The sequence below is a fragment of the Chiloscyllium plagiosum genome, unplaced genomic scaffold (genome assembly GCF_037043375.1).
Source record: "Chiloscyllium plagiosum isolate Xiang-an unplaced genomic scaffold, Cpla_swu_hap1 HiC_scaffold_13, whole genome shotgun sequence".
Taxonomy (NCBI): Eukaryota; Metazoa; Chordata; class Chondrichthyes; order Orectolobiformes; family Hemiscylliidae; genus Chiloscyllium; species Chiloscyllium plagiosum.
The window spans coordinates 67,558,582-67,583,135 of NW_028270151.1; the positions used below are offsets into that span (position 1 = coordinate 67,558,582).

The 24,554-nt window shown below is 40.9% G+C and overlaps 1 protein-coding gene across 3 annotated transcripts in view; it reads left to right on the plus strand.

Annotated features, from left to right (window-relative positions):
• The window catches only part of LOC122556323 (calsyntenin-2), a 564,920-nt gene that overhangs the window by 514,342 nt on the left and 26,024 nt on the right, over positions 1–24,554 (plus strand). For all 3 annotated transcript variants that reach the window (XM_087993697.1, XM_087993698.1, XM_087993699.1), the window contains 6 exons: positions 2,366–2,532; positions 2,952–3,100; positions 15,741–15,949; positions 21,749–21,919; positions 22,986–23,131; positions 23,331–23,457. In XM_087993697.1, coding sequence (XP_087849823.1) covers positions 2,366–2,532; positions 2,952–3,100; positions 15,741–15,949; positions 21,749–21,919; positions 22,986–23,131; positions 23,331–23,457 — 969 coding nt within the window. The remainder of the gene's footprint in view (positions 1–2,365; positions 2,533–2,951; positions 3,101–15,740; positions 15,950–21,748; positions 21,920–22,985; positions 23,132–23,330; positions 23,458–24,554) is intronic.

Sequence of the window (24,554 nt, forward strand, 5' to 3'; positions counted from 1 at the left end):
CGGTTGGAGGAAGAGCGTCTCATCTTCTGCCTAGGAACCCTCCAACCACAAAGGATGAACTCAGATTTCTCCAGTTTTCTCATTTCCCCTCCCCCACACCTTATCTAAGTCAAATCCCTCGAACTCAGCACCGCCTTCCTAACCTGCAATCTTCTTCCTGACCTCTCTGCCCCCACCCCACTCCGGCCTATCACCCTCACCTTGACCTCCTTCCACCTATCGCATTTCCAACTCCCCTCCCCCAAGTCCCTCCTCCCTACCTTTTATCTTAACCTGCTGGACCCACTTTCCTCATTCCTGAAGAAGGGCTTATGCCCAAAACGTCGATTCTCCTGTTCCTTGGATGCTGCCTGACCTGCTGCGCTTTTCCAGCAACACATTTTCAGCTCTGATCTCCAGCATCTGCAGTCCTCACTTTCTCCTCGACCATCAATAATACCCTTACTGGCATAAAGTTCACTAAAGAGGAGGAAAACAACAGCAAACTGCCATTCGTAGATGTCACAGTGAGCGTACAGCCAATGGGAAACTTCAAACCAGCGTCTACAGGAAAATGACACATATGGACCAACTATTGAACTACATCCACAAACGAAGCTGCATCAGAACATTATTTCAACGAGCCGCTACACACTGCAGCATAGAGGATCTACGAAGAGCAGAAGAAAATCACCTATACTGTGTATTCAAAAAGAACCAGTACCCAATAAACACAGTCCGCCGATTTCTCAGCTATGTACCTTGCAAGAACTGTAACAAACACTACATTGGACAAACAGGCAGAAAACTAACCACCAGGATACATGAACATCAACTAGCCACAAAAAGACATGACCCACTCTCACTAGTATCCTTACATACAGATGAGGAAGGACACCACTTCGACTGGGACAACACATCCATCTTAGGACAAGCCAAACAAAGACACGCATGAGAATTCCTAGATGCATGGCATTCCAACCAGATGTCTTTCAACAAACACATTGAGTTGGATCCCATTTACCACCCCCTGAGAAAAAGAACCGAAAATGTTGTCACAGAGGAAATGACATCACCAACTCAAGGAAACCCAAACACATAAATAGAAAGTACGCTACACTACCAGTACTTCACCTGGAGGCTCACAGATGATGTTACCTAGTATGGTGACAAAATGTCTGAAAAAGAACCTTCCAGCTCAGCAAGCAAACCTATACTCAGAACCTCAACCTGAGCTACAAATGTTCTCAAATCTCTCTAAGATTGTGCATGTGTTTGTAATAAATTTTGTTTGGTGTGTACTGTTTGTATTACAATTTCAAATATGTGTGTATTCCAGTTTTAGTTTACCTTCCTCACCATTATTTATCATGATGATACAATACAGCCATTATTTAACATGAAGACTTTTGCTTTAGTGTTGTTTCACACTGGACCTGACAGAGCATGTATCTCCCAATTGGTGCTATTTTAAAGCAGCCACTCCTGGCTCCCCAAGATTCTCTCCTATTCTCTGAACTACTCTCCCATTTCCTCCCAAGAGTCTCTCCTCCCTTTGTGGCTCTCCCACTCTCCAGTCTTCACACTTGTCGCTTCCCTTCCTGACTCTCACTTTTTCGCCTACTCTCTTGTTACCCTTCTGTTGAGTCCACACTCAGGGTTTCAGGGAGGAAGTAGTGAGTGAGAGAGGGTTGGCAGGGAAACGATAAGTAGGAGAGAATTAGCTTTTGAGAGAGCTGATCTGCATGGTGGGGGGTGCATTGAAATAGTTGCTAAATTTTATTCATATGTTTTAATTAATTTAAAAGGTATTTATTTACAACTATGTCAATTTAGGAAGTTTTTTCAGTGCAGAATGGTCCTACAGAACATCACTAAAGTTTTTACATTGGTTGTAATGGAAATCTGATTCAATTAAAGTTATTTCATTTAAAGTTGCTTTTTTCAGGAATACATTTGCAGCTTGAAGTGAGGAATTACTGTGCAGAAATAACTATCCATCAATGTTTCAAGAACTTTTCTTTAAATCATAGTTCTGGAAAAACCACTGACAATATCCAAACTTTCTTTTATCAGCAATTGTTCTGTACAACAGCAATTCGAGTTGTTTAAAAAGGGCTTAAGAGAGTCCATTTAAGACAAATGTATTTAGTTTGAGGTGGAAAGTAGTGACTAATTGGCAGGAGGTGTTTTTTTTTGTTGTAACTAGATGTTTGCAATTGGAAAGTTTAGGTACGCTATAAGTTATCCCTTTCTAACACCAATACTCTTCTTGCTTGTTTATGCATGACAAGGACAACAGGACACTTACTATTAAATAAGATGGAGCTACTGCTGTACTTGCATTGAGTAGACATTGATTTTTCTTAAAAAAATTATCTTTTAGGTGGGGAGATTGTGAAGCCTCGATTTGCCCAGTTTTTCCATGGTAGTCTTGCTGGTTTATCTATACGTCCAGGCAAGATTGAGAGTCGGAAAGTTATCTCCTGCTTGCAGACTTGTAAGGAGGGCTTAGATATTAATTCCTTGGAGAGTCTTGGCAAAGAAATCAAGGTGAGGGATTATAATGGCTTATAAGTCTGTTGATTGAAGATTTTCCATTAACGTATGTCACTGTTCACGAAAGGCTAAATGCATGTACAATTAATTTGATGCAAAAGAATAGCACTAAAAGATTACAATTTTGTTAATTATATTGACAAATAATTTGATACTAAATTGTTTTGCATTTAAACTTTATCTTTCTTGAGCACACTAAACTTCAAAATATGCTCGCATTAATGATTTGAGAACTATGATAAATTTATTTTGCTGCTAAATCGATTCACTCCAAATTTACTTGGAACTTACAGATGAAATCCAGTGCTATGGATGATTTTTTTTGACAGTTGAAGTAGAGGTTTTATCTGTAAAAGTCAAAAGCAATTTTGATCAAGTTATGTATCCAACTTCATTCTGCTCTTTTCTTCTAGTTCCACTTCAATCCTGCCCAGTCCGTCCTGGTTATTGAGGGAGATGACATCGACACTGTAACTCGAGCCATGCAGTTGGTTGCATACATTAACTCAAGGCAGTTCCCAACTCCTGGTATTCGACGCTACACCATTTCTACCACAGTCCAGTAGGTTACCTCTACAATGTTCTGTGTTCACACACATGCGTTGGTTAATTTTAATCAGAATAAACAGAAAACAAGATTTCAATATAATTTTCCCCCCAATAAATATTGATGTCTATTGAGTTTATCCCATTGTCAAAAAATAATTTGCAAGAATCATATGAAGCTCAATCTGGTTCACCTAATGATTGAAACCAATTTTCAATTGGTTCCAGCTATAAATACACTCTTAGGCATCAATCATTCTCTTAAGTGCTATACGTTTAGAGGAGTTGCCTGATGCAGCACTAAATTTATTTATATAGCATGTACACCAACAATGTAACACAACACCTCAAACTTTGGACCTGACACTTCTGTCTTTCTCACATGTATTTATTTCTCCATTCACTCTGAAGGCTTATTCAGATGCAACTTCATATGAATCACTAAAGTCATCAGTTGAAGGTGTAGAATTACATTGGTGTTTAGATTCACTTTGTTTCAGTGATGCAACTTAATTTTGTGCGCTAATGTAACACCTTATCTCACTTCAGTGAGTCATCATATTTGAAATTATACTTGAAGCAAATTTCCTAACTCCTTTCTCTTGCATTCCATTTCTTCCCTTAGTCTCTTGTTTGCATGACTGCGTTTAGATTTTGAAGATCTCTGTTTTAAAACCCAAGTCAGTGTTTAGTTAAGCTGACTGCCTCCGTCAAGAATAGAATCCACTAGTCTAACATGGAGGTGAAATCTGCTGAATCTACAGCAACAATAACTCTGAATCATGACAGGGAAATCAATCCCACTGTCACAGGTACAGTGGTTCAATTGTCCTATTTGAAGCTTGCAGTTTCTGCTGTCCTGTGAATTTAACCCCTTGAAAGCTAAGTGATAAACATTGGCCTCTATTACATGTGATGATAACATTGCAACATCTTGGGATTTTTAGACTATCAACTATAAACAAGGTGCATTATGGCACTTGCTGTTTATTTTCTTTAAAAAACACAATGAGTTGAGTCTCCACAAGTCATTTACTGTTCGAATTTATGATATGTTACCTTCAGCATCGTTTTGATTACTTTTCTTGGATAGTTGTCCATATAGACCCCTAACTTGTAAAACAAAATTCAAGCTTCCACCTGAATGACTGAAAGGATCACAGATCAAGATTTCAGATTTTAAGAAATTTACTGTGACAAAATTAGGCAGTTTGAAAAATATCATGATAGCATTGCCTGGAAGAACCAGAGAGTGTGACAGCAAGTCTCCATTGTTAACTACATAGAATGTGGTGGGAGTTTGTCCTTGGATTGAGGAGGCCATCTTCATGAGGGTTTCAATGAAGGTTCTCTTAGCTTTAGCTAGAGAGTGAATCAATACCTTACTGCAAAAGTCAGTTTGGGGAGCAGACATTATCCGGGATGGGTGGGGGGGATCAAAAATAGAGGTAAGAATAGCTTTTGCGCTGTTTCCTAGATCATGACATGTACACTTAAGAAACAAAGTAAGGTAGAATTATGGTAGGAGGACTTTCAGTTGATCTAAAGTGTTTCTATGGCTTAGAATTTAATTTGAGGGTGGTACGGTGGCTCAGTGGTTAGCACTGCTGCCTCGGGCAACTGTCTGTGTGGAGTTTGCACATTCTCCCCATGTCTGCATGGGTTTCCTCCGGGTTCTCCAGTTTCCTCCCACACTCCAAAGATGTGCAAGTCAGGTGAATTGGCCATGCTAAATTGCCCATAGTGATAGGTGCATGAGTAGAGGAATGGGTCTGGGTGGGTTACACTTCGGAGAGTCAGTGTGGACTTGTTGGGCCGAAGGGCCTGTTTCCGCACTGTAGGGAATCTAAACTAATCTAAAAAAAACTCTTGGTAACTTTAGTAGATAATTTAGTAGATAAATTAAGTTCTAAACTACAGAAACCCTTTAAATCAACTGAAAGTCCTCCTACCATAATTCTACCTTACTTTGTTTCTTAAGTGTACAGGTCATGATCTAGGAAACAGCGCAAAAGCTATTCTTACCTCTATTTTTGTTCCCCCCACCCACCCCGGGTAACGTCTGCTCCCCAAACTGACTTTTGCAGTAAGGGATTGATTCACTCTCTACCTAAAGCTAAGAGAACCTTCATTGAAACCCTCATGAAGATGGCCTCTTCAATCCAAGGACAAACTCCCACCACATTCTATGTAGTTAACAATGGAGATTTATAGAGTCATAGAGATGTACAGCACGGAAACAGACCCTTAGGTCCAACACGTCCATGCTGACCAGATATCCCAACCAATCTAGTGCCACCTGCCAGCACCTGGCCCATATCTCTCCAAACCCCTCCCATTCATACACCCATCCAAATGCCCTCCAAATGTTGCAATTGTACCAGCCTCCTCTGGCAGCCCATTCCATATACGCACCACCCCCCCGACTGAAATAGTTGCCTCCTAGGTCTCCCCCACATCCTTCCCCTCTCACCCCAAATCCACACCCATAGTCCTGGACCCCTCCCACCCCAGAGAAAAGACCCCGCCCATCCACCCCACTCATGCCCCTCATGATTTCACAAACCCCCACAAGGTCACCCCTCAAAGAAGAGCTGCAGAATTATCTTGGGTGACCTAGTCAATACTTTTCTGGTCAGTGTCTGGTTTTGCTGTCACTCTGTTGAAAAATGTGATGCTGGAAAAACACAGCAGGCCAGGCAGCATCTGAGGAGCAGGAGAATCGACGTTTCGGGCATAAGCCCTTCTTCAGGAAGAAGGGCTTATGCCCGAAACGTCGATTCGCCTGCTCCTCAGATGCTGCCTGGCCTGCTGTGTTTAGCCAGCATCACATTTTTCAACTCTGGTCTCCAGCATCTGCAGTCCTTACTTTCTCCTTTGCTGTCACTCTCTCTGGTTCTTCTAGGCTGATGCTATCATGATATTTGTCAAACCGCTAATTCTACAATGACTCCTGTGGTTTTATTCCCTGTCAAAGCACATGTCAGTAGCAATGTGAATCACATCAGAATTGAACCCAGGTCAAAAAGCTACTTTGCTATCGTCCTCCCTCCCAAACTCAGTTCAATCTTGAAATTACATAGTAGTGTAAAGTATACTTGTGGGTGAAAACTGACATTACTAATATATCCTTGAGAATTAGAGACTACAGTCTATCTACCAGCACAGCTGGTCTGACCATTGTTTGCAAGTTTGAAGGTTGTGCACCTCCTATTCAGTAAGACAACCTGGGCTCTCCTTTTAACTTTGAACTACTAAGTATTCAGGTTTGTTGCCAGCCAAAATTCCGAACACATCACATGACCCTGTTCATTCATTCATTTTACTTTAAAAGAGTGTCAAAACACAACAAACCTTTAAAACTTTGCTTTTGTTGCACCTCACCTCTAAAAAATGAAACATTAAGAGCTTTCACAAACACTATTCCGAAGTATAACATTGTAAAGAATAGTCACTAACTGACCACATACATTATTAGTAATCTTCTCACTGGCAAATGCCGCCAACCCCCCACCCGTACAACGCTGTCACATTTTGCCATTAAAGATCGCGCCTTGGCACCTTCATAACATACAACCTGTGTTAATCAAAAGCATGTAACTGTTAGGAGATGGCTCAGTGGTTAGCACTGCTGCCTCATGGTGCCAGAGACTTGGGTTCAATTTCACCTTTCAGCGGCTGTCTGTGTAGATTTTCCTTGTGCCTGTGTGGGTTTCCTCCGGATGCTCTGGTTTCTTCCCACAGTACAAACTGTGCAGATTAGATGGGTTGGCCATGCTAAATTGCCCAGAGTGTCCAGGATTGTGCAAGCTAGGTGGATTAGCCATGGGAAATGCAGGGTTAGAGGAATAGGGTAGGGGTGGCTGGGTCTGAGTGGGATGTTTTTCGGAGGGTCGGTGCAGACTCAATGGGTTGAACGGCCTTCCATACTGTAGGGATTCTCTGATTCTTACGCGGATCTTTAAGGTGCAAGCTCTCTTCCGACAGAGAGTTCATTCTGCAGCTGCTGGCTTCTCTTTCCACTACGCTTCATGGTAAATCTCCTTTCTCATGTCAAATAAATTTCAAGTGTTTCGATGCCCTTGGTTAAAAGATAACACAATTGGTTCAGTCTGGGTAGCGGTGACAAGAAACACAGCTTTTTGCTGACAATCCCTGTGATTTTCAAATTCCATTAGGTGTAAGCTGTAAATCAAGATAAAATCCTCTGTCACAACTCCACATGTGGCTTCTGTAGGGTCTTTTTTCTTCTTTAGAATCAGTCTGTGAATCACTTTATTCAGGTTTCACCTCTGGGGCTTTCTTATTTTTCATGGATATGAGTATTTTATTGTTCAAGTTGGTAAATAAAGGATCACTCAGACAAACAATGGAATCATGCATCTCCTGCTTAAAGCTCGGAGTACAGTTCTTTACAGATTTAAGAATCTTGTCGAAAATCACATTAACGTTCACTTAGGAAATCCTGATGCTCACACTTCGCAAGCTCGGGGATTGTTTTAATTTTTTTTTCCTATTCAGTATGACTTTTGTTAAACCCCTTTCTTGCAGAGTTAACTGAATTGAATTGAATTGAATTGAATTTATTGTCATGTGTACCGAGGCACAGTGAAAAGGTTTGTCTTGCGAGCAATACAGGCAGATCACATAGTTAAGTAGCATAGATAAGTAGATAATAGGTAAATAGCAGCAAAAACAAAAACGCAGGAACAGGCAAATGTTAAGAGTTTGTGTGTACATTCAGTATTCTAACAACTGAAGGGTTATGAAACCGGCTGATGCATGTGTTCAGGCTTCTGTACCTTCTCCCCGATGGTAGAGGTTGTAAACAAACGTTGCCAGATGGGATGGATCTTTGAGAATGCTGGCAGCCTTTCCTTGACAGCGGGCCTGATAGGTGGATTCTATAGATGGCAGGTTGGCCTTTGTGATTGTCTGGGCCCGAGTTTACCACTCTCTGTAACCATCTGCTTTGTTATGCTGAAGTATTTAGATTCTACTTTGTCCTCATAGTTTCACAGTATCAGCATTAGCTACAGACACGTTATCTTGTTTCAAAGCAGTCTATTGCTGTTGCTCCATCAATAGCTGCTGTATTCCACTTTGTCACCTGTGGACCTGGAGGCAGATTTAATTCAGACAGCACCAGATTGTTTCCAGTTGTGTTTAGCTCTGTACGTTACCCTGGTTATCTGCCTTAAAGATTTACTCTCCCTGATGCACAGTATGTGCCACCTGCAAAATGCACAGCAGCACCTCATCAAGATTTCTTCCGAAGCAACTGCAAAATCATGACCTGTCCATCCCAGAAGGACAGCATTAGCACATACATGGACACACCCTGACCTTCGGTTTCCCCACCAAGTCACAAACCATTCTGACTTGGAACTGTATCACCATTCCTTCACTGTCACTGGGTCAAAATTATCCTGGAACTTCTGTCTCAGCAGCTGTAACTGTACCCTCACACGTGACATGCAGCAGTTCAAGAAGGCAGTTCGCTATTACCTTTTCAAGAACAATTAGGGATAGACAATTCATACCTTGAAGCAAACTATCATTCTTTACAACAAATTCAAAGACAGACATATATTTTTCAACATCCATTAATCTTGCTGATACATCCTGATCGTTAACAAGTTTAAATTTTGCAGATACATCTCGAGTTTGTGCAGGTTTTCCAGCCTAGATGTTTTTTCTAACAATAAGGTCAATATCATTAATAGGCAATTTTGATGCTTCTCTTACAATAACAGCCAGTGCCTCAAGCACAGATTAAATTTGCTCTACTGAGTGGACCAGGTAACTGATTTCATTAATGCCTGTATGAATACATTTTTATTTAGTGAAATTCCAAGTGAGAAATTCATGTATTTCGCTAACATCAGGAATTGAGCCAACCCTGTTTCTCTAAGCTCAATGTTTTGCCTGTTAACAAGACAAAAATGGAGTTATTTCATCCATGTAAAACTCCCACAATCTTATATCTTCCAATATGCACACACTCTAAGTACATTAATAATGTCAATTTATTGCAAGCTTCATTCTCCAGTACAGCATTTTCTAAAAAAAGACATTATCCATCCCTTCAAACACAAAAATCCTAGCTTTTACCTTCCAGCAACAAGGCTTTACATGCCCCGTTTATGGCAAAAGTAACATGCTGTTCCCCTCAAATCATGCAAATTTCAACACAGAGAAGCAGCTGCCTTAACATTTCTGTGATTGCCTTCATGGTCTTTTAAATAGGACATTATGTTTTCAAAGATTCTTTAAATACTTTCATTAATTCTTTTTTTCATCGCCAAAACGATCAAAGAGTATGGGGAGAAAGCAGGAACAGGTACTGTGTTGGATGATCAAGCCTGCTTCACCAATCAATATGATTATAGCTAAAGGGCTGATGGTCTACTCCTGCTCCTAGTTTCAGTGTTTCTTTCTTGCTTTTTTTCCCCACCCATTATAACTCAGCAGAGCTATGTATCCTGCCCGTTTATGTGTGTATGTGGGATTAAAAAGCCATAGGTTAAGTCTGTGAAGTTTACCACTTGTGGAAAAACTAAGTTTGTCCACCGTAAATAAGATTTTGTGTTTATTGACAAAACCCTGTCAGAGTGTTTGTTTTCCTCGATAACAGTAAAAACTAAATGAATTCAAACATCTTGGTGATTCAGTCAGGCACTTACACGTTTAGGACAATATAGTAGGGAAGTAGAGGGGCTTGATTACCAGCAGATTCTTCCTGTCTGAGTTATAACAATCAGCAGAATGTTTATCCAAAAGGATAAAGTAACCTCCAATGCTTTCCCAATAAAATACACAAATAAAATTGACCAGATTTCTGTCGGCCATGACAACCTTGTCACAATTTTTTCAAACAAATTGAAATGCATTTTAACTCCATCCTCAGTGAATTTAGGCATGATGCCAATATTTCTTACTAAGGCAACGCAAGAACATAAAGTCGACTCATCAGGTTTTTGGGTAACTCCTCACAATTTGAAACTTTTGCAGCCCGAATCATCAAAGAACCTGGGGAATAAAATCTGGGTTTGCTGTTGCTTGTTGGATCCTGCAGAATCCATGGCTTTTGCATATTGCTTGACTGACCTTCACTGCCTGAAAGAATGCCTCAAAGACTCCAACACTGAGATCAGGCTCAGAGGCTTGAACCAAATGTGTGAGACTTCAGCTGGATACTTACTTTGAGAATGCCACACTGGTTAATCTCTGGTATAACGAGTGATTGGACAGTGTAAATGAGCAGAGCATTAAAAATGACCAACCCCACCCTTCCCATCACTTGCTAATCCAAACTCTCTGTCCCACCACCACCCTCCAGACCCAGTTACACCCTCGAGTCAATTATTGCTTACTGACTACCATCTCACCCACTCACTGACTTTCATACTCAACCCTTTCAGCCACTGAAGGACTTGAGACTTGAAAAATCTTAGCTTAATGCAAAAGCTACTGTGATATGAAGGAGTCATGTCTTCTGTCTGCTCCTCTTCTTCATTTGCCAATCTTTCTCTTACAAGGTTTTACATGCCCACCACGCCGGATGTTATTGCTGAAATAATGAAATATGATCTAGTACATGTAGTGTCATTCTGGGGTTAGCAGCAATGTGTGCAACACTAATGTTGACATTGAGATCTGGCCTTCTATCTTTATCTTTTTCTTCTACTTAGAATCCTCATTCATATTTGCACATTCCCTCTCTTTCTCTTTTTATTTTTCTGAGTTCAATCCTTTCCTGTTTCCTTCGAGTTCAAGTTGTTTCAGTTGCAAATGAATTCTGGTCAACTCTACCTGTGTTTTATCTGGATTACTGCTTTGTCCAAGTTCAAGTATGGCTTCAAGTATCTCTACCTTCTTTGTGCCTGTTTGTAAATTTATTTCTAACTTTTATGCTATTGCCTTCAAATTAACAATGGTTAACTGTTACAAGGCATTCGGACAGATCCTCTCCTTGAGGAACACCTCCACAATAGACATAGTGATGTTAATGTATTAGGCTCTTGAGACATTGTGGTATTGCCCCTAACTTTAGACCAGGAGGTTTAGGTTCAAACCCCACTTGCTCCAGAGGTGTGTAATAACACCTCTGAATAGTTTAGTCAGAAAATATCATGTTAATGTTTCCACAGTACAAAATAAACCAATTCATTTAAGCTCTGATAAATCTGAGTGTATTCATCTCATCATGAGGATTCAAAATCCTACCAGATCTCTGAATTTCCTAAGATCTCCAAAGAGACTGACTTTTAAAAAGCAATTCAAGCTTCCAATGAATGACTGAAAGGACCATGTGACATGTAAAGTTTTAAGACTTACTGTGATAAATTAAAAGGCGCATTGACTAAACACTGTTTCAGAAGGCAACTTATACTCCAAATGACAGAAAAGATCTTCCACTTAATTATTTTCTAAAGCAATCTAAAATCTTCCCTGCTACTGTTATATTTTACTCTGTCCCAGAGATATAAATTTCATTCTCCTGCAACCAGTCCAAAAATATTCTCAGCTTTATTTTCCTCTTCTATTCAGAATACTTCTTCTCCCAGAACTGGCTTTCAGGGTGAGAAATGAATAACAGATTATTCTTTCCAGCCAAAGCTAGGTGAATCTTCCAGCTTCATTTACACCCTCACAAACCTGTCCTTGTTAATTCAAATGCAAGAGTCCACCCACATCCTGTACGATGAATGACTGAGACTCGCTGCTTCCATCTCCCAGTTCACCCAGTCTCTGTCTCTCCCTCTCTCTCTCATATTTCAACAGCCTGACCCTGTGTGTGATGTTTAAAGATAATTTTAGAATATCAGCATTTGTAGAAAGGCAATCTTGGGAAAACTTATAGGATTGAAGACTGATAAAAACCTCAGGGCCTGGTAATCTACAAATCAGAGTACTTAAGGAAGCAGCATTGAAATAGTGGTGGTCATCTTTCAAGGTTCTGTGAATCTGGAACAGTTCCTACAGGTTTGAGGGTAGCTAATGTAACTCATCTATTTAAAAAGGGAGCAGAGAGTAAACTAGGAATTATAGACCACTAAGCTTGATATCAATTGTGGAGACAATGCTAGTTCCCATGATTAAAGATATAGTAGCTGAGTATTTGGAAGACAGTGGCAGGATCGAACAGAATCAGCATGAATTTATGAAAGCTGAATCATGCTTGACACATCTATTGGAATTCTGGAGATGTGTCTATGCACTGAGTTGATAAGTTTGACAGGGGGAGTGCAGTGCAGGTTCACCAGAATGATTTCTGGGATGGCAGGAAAGACAACGAGGAGAGGTTAAATTATTTAGGATTGTATTGACTGCAGTCGAAAAGAATGAGGTGCAATCACATAGAAATTTATAATACCCTAACAGGATTGGAGGGTTTAACTTATAGGGAGAGCCTAAAAAGGTTTGGGGCTTTTTTTCTCTGGACTGTTGGAGCCTGAGGGGTGACTTCATAGAAGTTTATAAATCGTGAGGGGCATGCATAGGGTGAATAGCCAAGATCTTTTTCCTGGGGAGTGGGTGGGGGTTTGAAGGGGCATAAGTTTGGGGTGAGAGGGGAAAGATTTAAAAGGGACTTAAAGGGTGATTTTTTTTCATAAAGAGAGTGGTGCATGTATGGAATAGTGATCAAAATAGCAAAATGTTTTAGTAAATTAGCATCAACCAATCCATTTGCAATACTGTCTCTCTATATTTCCACTTCTTCATTGAAAAGATTAAAAAGGTTTATGAGTTAGCTTTATTGTTTGGCACATTTTAAGTTTTTTATATTAATTAGTCTATATTTACAATTATAAATTCATTGCTTTCACTCATTTTTAGGTCAGAAAGTTTTATACGTTTTCTTTATACCTTTATTATTTTTCAAATTCAAGTTTAATTTTGCAACACAATACTAATTGCCCTTGAACAGAATAGCTTGCTCGGCCATTTCAGATGACCGTTAAAAGTTAAATTGTCACAACAGAGGAAGTGATGGAGGCTGGTACAATTATATTTAAAAGGCATTTGGATGTATAGAGGGTTTAGAGGGATATGGGACAAATGCTGGCAAATGGGACGAGGTCAGATTGGGATGTCTGGATGGAGCAGATTAATTGGACCAGAGGGTCTGTTTCCAAGCTGTATGATTCTATGACTAGACAGGGTAGATACAGGAAGGATGCTCCTGATGGCAATGGAGTCCAGAACCAGAGTCATGGTGTAAGGATGCAGGGTAGACCATTTAGCACTGAGGTGATGAGAAATTTCTTCACCCAAAGAGTGGTAAGCCTGTGGAATTCACAACCACAGAAAGCAGTCAAGGCCAAAACTGTTTAATTTCAAGAAGGTGTTAGATCTAGCACTTGGAGAAAGAGGAATCAAAGGATATAGGGAAAAGCTCACACTATTGAGTTGGATGATCAGCCATGATCATAATAGATTGTGGGACAGGCTTGAAGGGCTGTTAGGCCTGCTCCTATTTTCCATGTTTCACTGTCTCTATCTAAACATTTGCAACCAGATCCACCAATAATTCCTATGCATTCTTCCTTCCTAAAGTCAATCTCCAGGGCAATGTGAATCATGCAGACGTTATTTCCATGTAAGTTCGAATAGAGTTGAGGGAGTGCACACTTTTGTGGCACAGTGGCAGTGCCCCTACCTCTGAGCCAGGAAGGCCATGTTCATGTCCCAGCTGCTCCAAAGGTGTGATGTTACATCGTCTGAACAGGTTGATTAAAATATCTACAACTGAGGGCCTAGAGGATAGTCAACTTGGAACTAAATGTCGAAAAGTGTGGCGCTGGGAAAGCACATAAGGTCAGGCAGCATCCGAGGATCAGGAGTATCGGCATTTTGAACATAAGCCCTTCATCAGGAATGGGGGGGAGAAGGGGGCTGAGAGATAAATAGGAGGGTGAGAGTGAGGCTGGGTGGAAGGTAACTGGGAGGCGATAAGTAGATGGAGGTGAGGGGTGATGGAGATAAGTTGGAGGGGAGGGTGGTGCGGATAGGTGGGAAGGAAGATGGACAGGTAGGACAGTTCAAGAGGGCGGTGCTGAGTTGGGGGGTTGGATCTGGGATGAGGTGGAGGGAGGGGAAATGAGGAAATTGGTGAAATTGACATTGATGCCATCTGGTTGAAGAGTCCCAAGGAAGAAGATCAGGCGTTCTTCCTCCAGGTGTTGCGTGGCTTGGATTTGGTAGTGGAGGAGGCCCAGGACTTGCATGTCCTTGGTGGAGTGGGAGGGGGAGTTGAAGTTATCGGCCACAGGGCGGTGGGGTTGTTTGGTGCATGTGTACCAGAGATGTTCCCTGAAATGTCCTATAAGTTAGGACCCTGCATCCCCAATGTAGAGGAGACCGCATCAAGGGAAATAGACACAGTAGATAAGGTGTATGGATGTGCAGGAAAATCTCTGCCGGATGTGCAAGGACCCATTGGGGCCTTGGATGGAGGTGAGGGGGGAGGTGTTGGCACAGGTTTTACATCTCTTGAGGTAGCAAGGGAAGGTGCCAAGTGTGGCGGGTGTGTTGGAGGGGGAACATGGACTAACAAGGGAGTCACAGAGGGAATTCTCTGCGGAATGCTGGTAGGGGTGGGGAGGGAAGTATCTCTGCTGGTGGGGTCTGACTGTAGATGGCAGAAATGGTGGAGGATGATGCGTTGTATCTGAAGATTGGTGGGATGCAAGGTGAGGACTGGGGGTTTCATCCTTGATGCGATTGGAAGGGTGAGGTTCAAGGGCGGAGGTGCGGGAAGTGGAGAAGATGCACTGGAGGGCTCGTCCTCTTGGCTCTCCTTACATTCTGAGCCATCCATACTGCTCTTTATGCTCACTGATGTGCACATTCATGACATTGTCGCAAGGTTGCTCCAGCTTCCCAAAGCCCTTGTATAACATGATCTCCTTCATTTCACCAACATCGTCTCATTCTCAAGAGAGAGTCCCCAAACATCGTGATCTTATAAAACTTTGCATTTAGAATATAGTTGGGATGTATTGTATGCAATCCACTTCCAATCAGGCACATGTCAGAGGGACTGCGAATTGGAATTGAAACAATGAAAGCAACAACAATAATAATTACATGTCATGCTCTTCCAATCAGCTTAGTGTTTCCTCTACAACATAAATATTCTCTTATGAATGCCCACATGTTATTAAAATGACAAAACTTTCTTATGTTCAGAAACAAAACTGGAAACTGCTGGAAAAATTCAGCAGATCTGGCAGCATCTGTGGACCTGAAGGATCATTGGATCGAAAGCAATAACTCTGATTTCTCTTCAGAGATGCTACCAGACCTGCAGGGTTTTTCCAGCAATTTGAATTTTTGTTTCTGATCATTCCAGCATCCATCATTCTTAGTAATTTTAAACCTAGTTATATTAATCATCCTAATCACCTTGGCGATGGAAAAATTATGGAAATGTGTGAACAGGATCTTTCAGTTCAGTAGAATTATTTGATTGGTTGTAATATGGAAGAGTCCAGCATAAAAGCAGAGAGCCTTGAAAAGGATCTCCAGATCCTGTTTGCAAGATTCAAGCAATTGTGCACAAAATTAATAAAGTTCTTTCACTGAAAACTGACTTTAGGCTTTAAGGTAATGAACGTTTCCCTGTAATGTCTTATTTACTTGTGAAGGTGTTTCGGCGAGGACACTTGTATCAGTATCTCCAACATTTCTGCATACATTGTAGTCCTTCAGCCTGTTGAACCAAAGATTACAATTAGTGGGTTGGACCATTTCTCCAGACCGGCATCTGAATTTGAAAACAACAGAGGCGTGATACTCTTCCCAGGCCTCAGAATCATCAGCACAATCCGAAGAGGGCAACACGAAGATAGCAAAGGTGAGAAAACTAAGAGGCAATGCAAAACAGGCAGAGAAAAGCCGCCAAGTTAAAAATCTTGATGCATTGGATTTTTTTTTAATACAAATTTTGCTTTTTAACAAAGTCTATACTATTTACTTGGTATATATTGTTTAGTGCACATTTTACAGCAACCGATTTTATTTCAACAATAGCAGCACATTATATCATATCCCAGAAGTCACCCAATAATTTAACACATATTCCACACAAGTATGTTCCAGTTGTGTAGTTGACCAGTGTACTAATAGTGCACAAGCAACACTGTGCCAACAGTTCATAAGTAATAAGCAGTTCTGTTAGTTGCTATTCTTTTGATGACACCAAAATCCATTACTTGTTTACACAGCTTTCATTGGATGTTTTTTTATGTGATGCAATTCTAATCATAGCAACCTTCAAATCAGGACCTTTAATCGATTTAATCATCACCTCTTGCAGTAAATGTTTATAGTTACATTTTCTAAGATTCATCCCTGATAATACCATACTTCTTGTTCGGATTAAATTTACTGGAAGATTTAATTTATTCTATCAATAATTCTGACTCTTGATTAGTTGAAAACTGAATTTTAAATATTTAACAGACTTAAGATATTGGCTAGGAATCACAATTAGACCTAGAGTTCATGGTATCAGAATTTTACAGTATTTTGATGAACAACATGCTACATTGTTAAAGTGATGGGCTCCGCGCTATAATTTTGGCAGTCATGTTGCTCATATCAGTGTGTTTCCTTATAGATGACAAAAGAAATTTGCACCACATATGCTACAAGTTTGGAAATTTGATCAACTTTCTGATATTTTAACTTTGATTTTAACTCGGGCTGGGGTCAGGTGGGTGGAGCAGAGCTGGGGGGTGGTAAATCCTCCTAATCTCAGCAGTGTTGAGGCTTGGGTGATGTTAACTACTGGGCATTGTCTGTATTCTCCTGTACCTGTTACTGGTGGCAAGAAGAAGCTGGTTACTGGGTGGAGAGCACAGACAGGAGACCACAGCTTGGTATCCATGGAACATTCCCTGGAAGCTTACTAAGTGAGTTGGTTGAGTGAAAGCTTGTGAAAGGGAGTAAAGGGGAGCACTGTTTAGATGTCCTGAGTAGACGGCCTAAATGATCCCTATGAGACATGGCCCACCATGGCAGATGGTGGCCTTTGTGTTCAGTAATTCCGTCTAATTCTATGTCTCATTGTTGATTTCTTAAAAACCCATTTGGTTCAATAATGACCTTTAGGGAAGGAATGCTATATCCCAACCTGGTTTGGCCCACGTGTGACTCCAGACCCACAGCAATGTATTTGACTCTTAACTGCCCTCTGAAATAACCTAACAAACCACTCAGTTGTACTAAAAAAAAGTCTCTAAATAGAATGAAGCAGACAGACCACCTGGTACCAATCTAGGTATAAGAAACAAGGGTAAACTCAGCTGTGTTACTCCTGCAAAATCCGTCTTATCAACATCTGGGAGAGCGAGCTGCCTCACAGATTTATTGGCTATTGCTTCACTATAGTCATACTAACAGAATCATACGTTGTGTGTCCAGGCAACACTATCACCATTTCTGAGTATATCCTCTCCCTTGGCAGGACAGACTCAGCACAGGTAGCAGCATAGTGACATACAGTTAGGAGAGAATTGCCTGGGAGTCTTCAACATTGAGTCCAAACCCTTGAAGTCTCATAGCAACAGGCCAAACCTGGGTAAAGAAATTTCCTGCTGATTACCACAGACCATCCTCCCTCTGTTGATGAGTCAGTAGTCCACTTGCAGAAAGTACTGAGGGTAGCAAGAGTGCAGAATGTTCTCTGAATGGGGCTCTTCAATATCAATCACCAATATCAATGCTTGGTAGCAGCATCTTTGATTAATTTGGTCAAGTCCTAGAGGACATTGCTGCTAGACTGGATTTCTGGCAGGTAGCAAGGGAACCAAAAGGAGAGAGAAACATACTATACCTCATCTGCACCAATCAGCATGCTGCAGATGAGTCTATCTATGGCAGTATTGGTAAGAACAACCACCACACAGTCCTTGTGGAGACAAAGTCCTGTCTTCACATTGAGAAGACCCTCCATTGTGTTGTATGGCATCAGCTTTGTGCTAAATGTACTGGACGTTAAGTATAGCTGGCAACAGAAGACTGGGCAACCATGAGGCATTGTGGGACATCAGAAGTAACAGAATTGTACTCAAACACAACCTGCAACCTCATGGCTTAGCATATTCCCCACTCTGCCATTAAGGCAATGCTCAATGGAAAGTACAGGATTGCATGGAAGGAGCAACACCTGGCATTTCAAAATGTGAAGTGTCGACCTGGTGAAACAAGCATCATAAGTGATGGACAGTGATTCCTTAACCATCAGGTCATTCAGCCATGAATGGCAGGGAAAAAAAATAAACAATTAACTAGATGAGAAGGATGGGAGAGTTCAGCATTTCAGTGCAAAAGATAGGACTGAAGCATTTGCAACAATTTTCAGCCAGCATAGGCTAAGTCGATGGCCCATCTCCTCCACAGGTCCTCAGATGTCAGTCTCCAGCCAATTTGATTCATTCCACATGGCACCAAGAAACATGAGGTGACATTGGATACTACAGAGGCTATGGGCCCTGACCATATTCCTGCAATAGTACAGTAATTGTGTACTCCAAATTTTACCACACCCTGAGCCAAGCTATTCCAGTATGGTTATAACACAGATATCTACCCGACAAGTGGAATGCTATCCACCATGTCCTGTACCCAAAAATCAGGACAAATGCAATCTGGCCAATTGCCAGCCCATCAGTTTACTCTCAGTCATCAGTAAGGTGATGGATGCTGTCAGAAACAGTGCTAAAAAGCAACACCTGCTTCACCGTAACCTGCTCACCGATCCTGAGTTCTGCCAGGGCACCTTGAGCTCCTGACTTCATTAAGGAAAAACATGGAAAAAAGAGCTGAATCCCAGAAGTGAGGTGAGAGTGATAACCTGTCACATCACAGCCACATTTGACTGAGGGTGACATCAAGGAACCCCAGCAAAACTGGAGTCAATGGCAATCAGGAGAAAACTCTCTGATTGTTGGAGTCATATAGACCCAAGTACAGCTCCTTTGGCCCTCGATGTTGCACCACCCTGTAAAACCAATCTGAAGCCCATCTAACCTACACTATTCTATTCTCGTTCATATGCCTATCCAATGACCATTTAAATGTCCGTAAAGTTGGCAAGTCTACAACTGGTGTAGGCAGTGTGTTCCACACTCTTACTACTCTCTGAGTAAACAAACTACCTCTGACATCTGTTCTATATCTATCATCTCTCAATTTAAAGCAATGCCCCCTCATGCTAGCCAACACCATCCTCGGAAAAAGGCTCTCACTGTCCACCTAGTTCAACCCTCTGATTATCTTATATGTTGCAATTATGTCACCTCTCAACCTTCTTCTCTCTAGCGAAAACAGCCTCAAGTCCCTCAGCCTTTCCTCATAAGACCTTCCCTCCGTACCAGGCAACATCCTAGTAAATCTCCTCTGAACCCTTTCCAAAGCTTCCACATCCTTCCTATGATGTGATGACCAGAACTGTACGCAATACCCCAATTGCGGCCAAAAGGCTAGCAGAAAGGAAGTTGTTGTTTTTAAATACCAATCATCTCAGCTCTAGGACGACTCTGCAAGAGCTCCCCGGTGTTATGTCCTCGGCCCGACCATCTTCAGCTGCTTCCTCATTGACCTTCCCTCCATCATAAGACATGAGGACAGCAGTGTTCATGACTCCTCAGATACTGAAGCAGTCATTGTTCAAATGCAACAAGATTTGGACAATAGCCAGGTTTGGGCTGACAAGTGGCAAGTAATATATATGCCATACAAATGCCAGGCAATGACCATCTCCAACAAGAGAGAACCTAATCATTATTCCTTGACATTCAATAGCATTACTCTCACTGAATCCCCTATTATCAATATCCTCGGGGTTTCCATTGACCAGAAACTAAACTGAATTAGTCATACAGTGATTAAACGAACAGTTCAGAGGCTCTGTATCCTGCAGCAAATAACTTCCCTCCTGACACCCCAAACCCTGTTCACTATTGATAAGGCACAGGTCAGGAGTTTGGTAGAATAGTCCCCATTTGCCTGGACGGGCACAGCTCCAACAACACGGAAGAAGATAGGCACCATCCAGGACAAAGGAGCCACTTGATTGGCACCACATCCACAAACGTTTACTCTCTCCAACACAAATGCACAGTAATAGCAGTGTGTACTATCTAGAAGATGCACTCTAGAAATTTACCAAAACTCTTCAGATAACACCTTGTAACCCTCTGACCACAACTGTCTAGAAGGACCAGGGCAGAAGATGCATGGGAACAACCACCACCTGCAACTTACCCTCCAATCCACTCACCATCCTGACTTGGAAGCATATCACAATTTTTTTTTCAGTATCATAAGGTCAAAATTCTCCATCTCTCCGCCTAATGACATTTTAGGCATATCCACACAAAACTAACTGAAGTGCTTCAACAAGACAGCGCACCTTCTCAGGGGCAATCAGGGGTGAGCAAAAAATGCTGGCACACCCAGTAATGCCCACATGAATGAATAAAACAAGGGAGCTGCCGTTCTTGGCTTCACAAGTGAGTAAAAAATAAAAAATGAAAAGAGCCTTTTGAGCCTCTACCTTCGGCTGGGTGGACATTGAGGGAAAAATAAAAGCTGAACTACTTTCCCCGCTCAGGCTTAATGTTAAAGTAGCCATTGGGTCCTGCCTGCATCACCAGAGGCCAGTCTGTTTATTGAAAGAAAAGATTCTGTGGAATAGCCCAAGTTCCTTCATTTGCAAGTTCCAGTTAAAACTCAAGCTGGTGAGATTGTCAAGGATACTGATAAATAACACCAGTGAGGGTTTTTGACGGTCAGTTGACTCATTTTTCTTTGGTAAACTGGCAAAATTAAAACCACCTGTTTGTGATTTTCTGTGGCCTGACATTGGCTGCTAATCAAGAAACAAGCTGATGAAAATGCTGACCTACCCCACTGGAAGCTGTAAGTTCTGTTTAGCAGGAAATGCCCAGGGTGAACAAAAGTAGGATTAAACAAAACAGGAAAAGATAAGGAAGGTTGCAAGAGGGTGAGTGTTCAACTGTGTACCTCATGTGTCCTGCCTGACTTCTGAAAGATATTTTCTCAGGTACAAGACTAATATTCTATTCTTGGCCAGACTTGTGTGGAGAGTAAAGAATTATTAAGGGTATGAATAAGCGTTTAAGATTTTAATGACTCAACAGAAGGGCAAGTAGAAAATCAATAAGTAGTGACCACATCATTACAATAATAGGTGCCTGGAGGTTTGGTGCACTTCCATATGTGCAATGGAAGGGAAGGCCCCAGCTTAAGCTATGAATGGTGGCTGACTTCAGTACTTCCCTAAGCAGCAATCTGGCCAGGAGAAAACATGAGCTTTTCTCCTTAAAGGACATGTTTCAGCTTCACATGAAATTTCATCGAGCTAGCTTGGATAAGAAATGAGAAAAATCATCCGTCGGAAAGGAATAAATTTGATGAGCAAAACACGGATTTCTATTCGCAAATTGTGACTAGAAGCCAAACACTTGAGCTACTGCTACGGCTGATGTGAAACTTTAGAATTTAGGAATGGAATGGTTTATAGTAATCTTTTCTCGTAAATAGGAATTGTATTTCAGACATGCTTGAAAATTTGATATTAAGCAATTTTATGTTCATTGAACTCTTGTAAATTTCTTTTTTGTAGCCCATCATATTAATAGACCAGAAGAGGTTGTTCACAATCTAGATTACTGTGATATTTTGATCGTTGGAGATGAACTAAATTCTGAAGAGGAGTGTTTGGAACTGGAGCCAATTGAGTTGCATGGGAAACATCTGGAGTTCACAAATTCCACATCTGGAATGTCCATTTATGGTAAATTCCTATTCTTTCTTAGGGAAGAATAGTAAGCATGTCTTGTGGCACTGTGGTAGAATCCCTGTCTCTAAGCCAGAAGCACTGGATACAATTCCCACTCCAGGACTTGATGGCCAATGCAAGTTTGTTCAAACATGGCCAAACAGGTAGAGTATCTACTTATAAATCATTCCAACATATGCCAATGGCATGCAGTAAGAGTGGGAGAGCTTCGTGTTTCGTCATGTAATGGGAAGAAATTGGAGCTTTACCATGACTACCCATAGCTTCAAGCTACGATGTACATGTAAAATTAGAATGTTGCCACAGTAACCCAGATCCCTTTGGTGAGGGGGGACGGTGGCAGCAGTTGGCTGGTGTAGATCAGATCAGATCAGATCAGTGCCAGATGGACGAGGTTCAATCCCTGTTTCAACTGGGATGGATTCAAGGCCTGGCTCCATGCCCCATCTGAGGTAAAGGTTATGACACTCTGTGTTAGATCTGCATTTGGGAGAGAACACAAGAGGAACAGTAACAATAATGCATGAATTGATTATACTGCAAATTTATTTTGTGTCTATTATCCCATCAAATTGACTGATATTTCAGAATACTTGTTGACTTGATACGGTGATCGAGTCATCCCCAAATCACCAAATTGCAAATATGTTTGTAATTATTTCACATTTTTAGCTAATTAATAGACTTCAATATCTATAAAATAATGCTTGCAATGAAATGTATATCTAACTGTATGAAACTTAATTGGATTGCAGCCACAGTGTGCAATAGTTATCCAACAGAATGGTTTATTTCATGTTAATATGAAGACAAAAATGAATTATTTTAATAACCCATTGAGAACTGCTTCAGTATTGTGTCATGTTGAAACTGGTGTTACTTCTGTTGAAGCATGTTGTATGAAATATTACATTATCTGGCACTCTTCAAACCAAAGGTTATGGTTTATTTTAACAAGAATTATTTTCAAAACTATTAGTGGGCACCTGTATGAACAGAAAGCATTCATATTATCAAAGCTATCTTCCACATGATGAACGTGTCTGCTTGTGCTTATTAGGGGTGGACACCATGACAAATTATGAACATGTTCTTCGTAAACTCCGTTACCGTAACTGGAAAACTGCATCCATTTTTGGCCGAAGGTTTAGGCTGACATGCTCAGAGCTCAATGGACGCTACACAAGCAATGAATTCAATTTAGAGGTGAGAAAAAGACAAATTGAGTGTAGACTTAGAGACAGCTGATGTATTAAGGTCAGATAGAAGAGCTGTTCAATTCATGAATGTTGCTGGAATTTACTTGGTGAGCTGTAATGTACTTAGACTGTCACTGGTACAGGACTGTGAAATTTGATTTAATTTGACAGGATGATTATTGACCACCTTGGTTTCGTTTGTCTAGGTGAATGTTCTGCACAACATTAATCTTATGGACCATGTTAATCATGTGATGGTTCAGCCCCAATTCCTCCAGTCAATCCATCTTCCTGATCTTCCAGGTCACAACCTTAATGCTGCTCATAGTTCAGGTACTAAAACAATCTTCTTAAAGAAGCTAAACACAGTGAATGATATTAAGTTTAAAGATATGGAAGTATTAACAATAGAAAAATGTATCAAAAGGTCAGCTGTGAAATTTACAAGCGATAGATATCTATATTTATTGGCGCTTGAGAATTAGATTTGGACTAGTTGGAATTCTGATAATCAGATATCCACTGTTTGTAAAAACAGATGTTTGTGCAGAAATAGGGGGAAACCTGCATGGCTTCGAAACTGGGGTCTATAGATTTACATACCAAAGGGCTACTGGATATTTTAACTGCAAGCTTTCTACTGTCCAAACTCCAACCATTAATATGCTTGCAGCTCCAAGCCTTTAAATAAACCCTTTCAGCACAGGAAAACTTAGGATTTCTTCTCTATTTCTGTGTTCTGATTTAATTTTCTGAGTTTAGAGCTTACAAGAGATGTGAAGTTCTTTTTGGCATTTTTGTCCAACTGATGGACTCATCATAATGCTAAATATATAGATCTAGCTAGACCACCAACTCGAAATATAGCCAGATGATTAAGAATGTTGGATTGAGCTTCATGGATTTGGAAAACACTGACTCTCTGACAGATTCTGCTCTCCAGCCACTGACTCCATCTTCCTCCCTGTCAGCTTTTGGAGGTTGAACCAAACGTGATGTCATATTTGAGCACAAGATGAGCTTGTGATCATATTTCCACACCTTACACAGGCTTGTGATTAAAGTTGCATTTGTGCCATGAATCTCTGAATGCAGTGGATTGGTAAACGTTGTTTATCCTCTTAAATGTGTGAAATAAGCTTGAGGACAATTACTTTGAACTGCTGGTCTTTAATTTCACTGACTGGCAAATGGCAAAAGTACGAGAATTGGACATGAGCATGTCTTCACATTTCTATACATCCTTTACAGAAAGCAGTAACTCGATGATACAATGTTTCTTTATCCCTAGCAGAGGGATAAGCAATCTATTTTGAGGTCACTTTCAAACCACTTTCTCGCCCACTATTGAAGTTTTGTTGAAAATGGTCATGAGATGGATATCTGCTGCTTGTTCTTCCCCATCATGTGCAACTGGTCCTCAGTTCTAC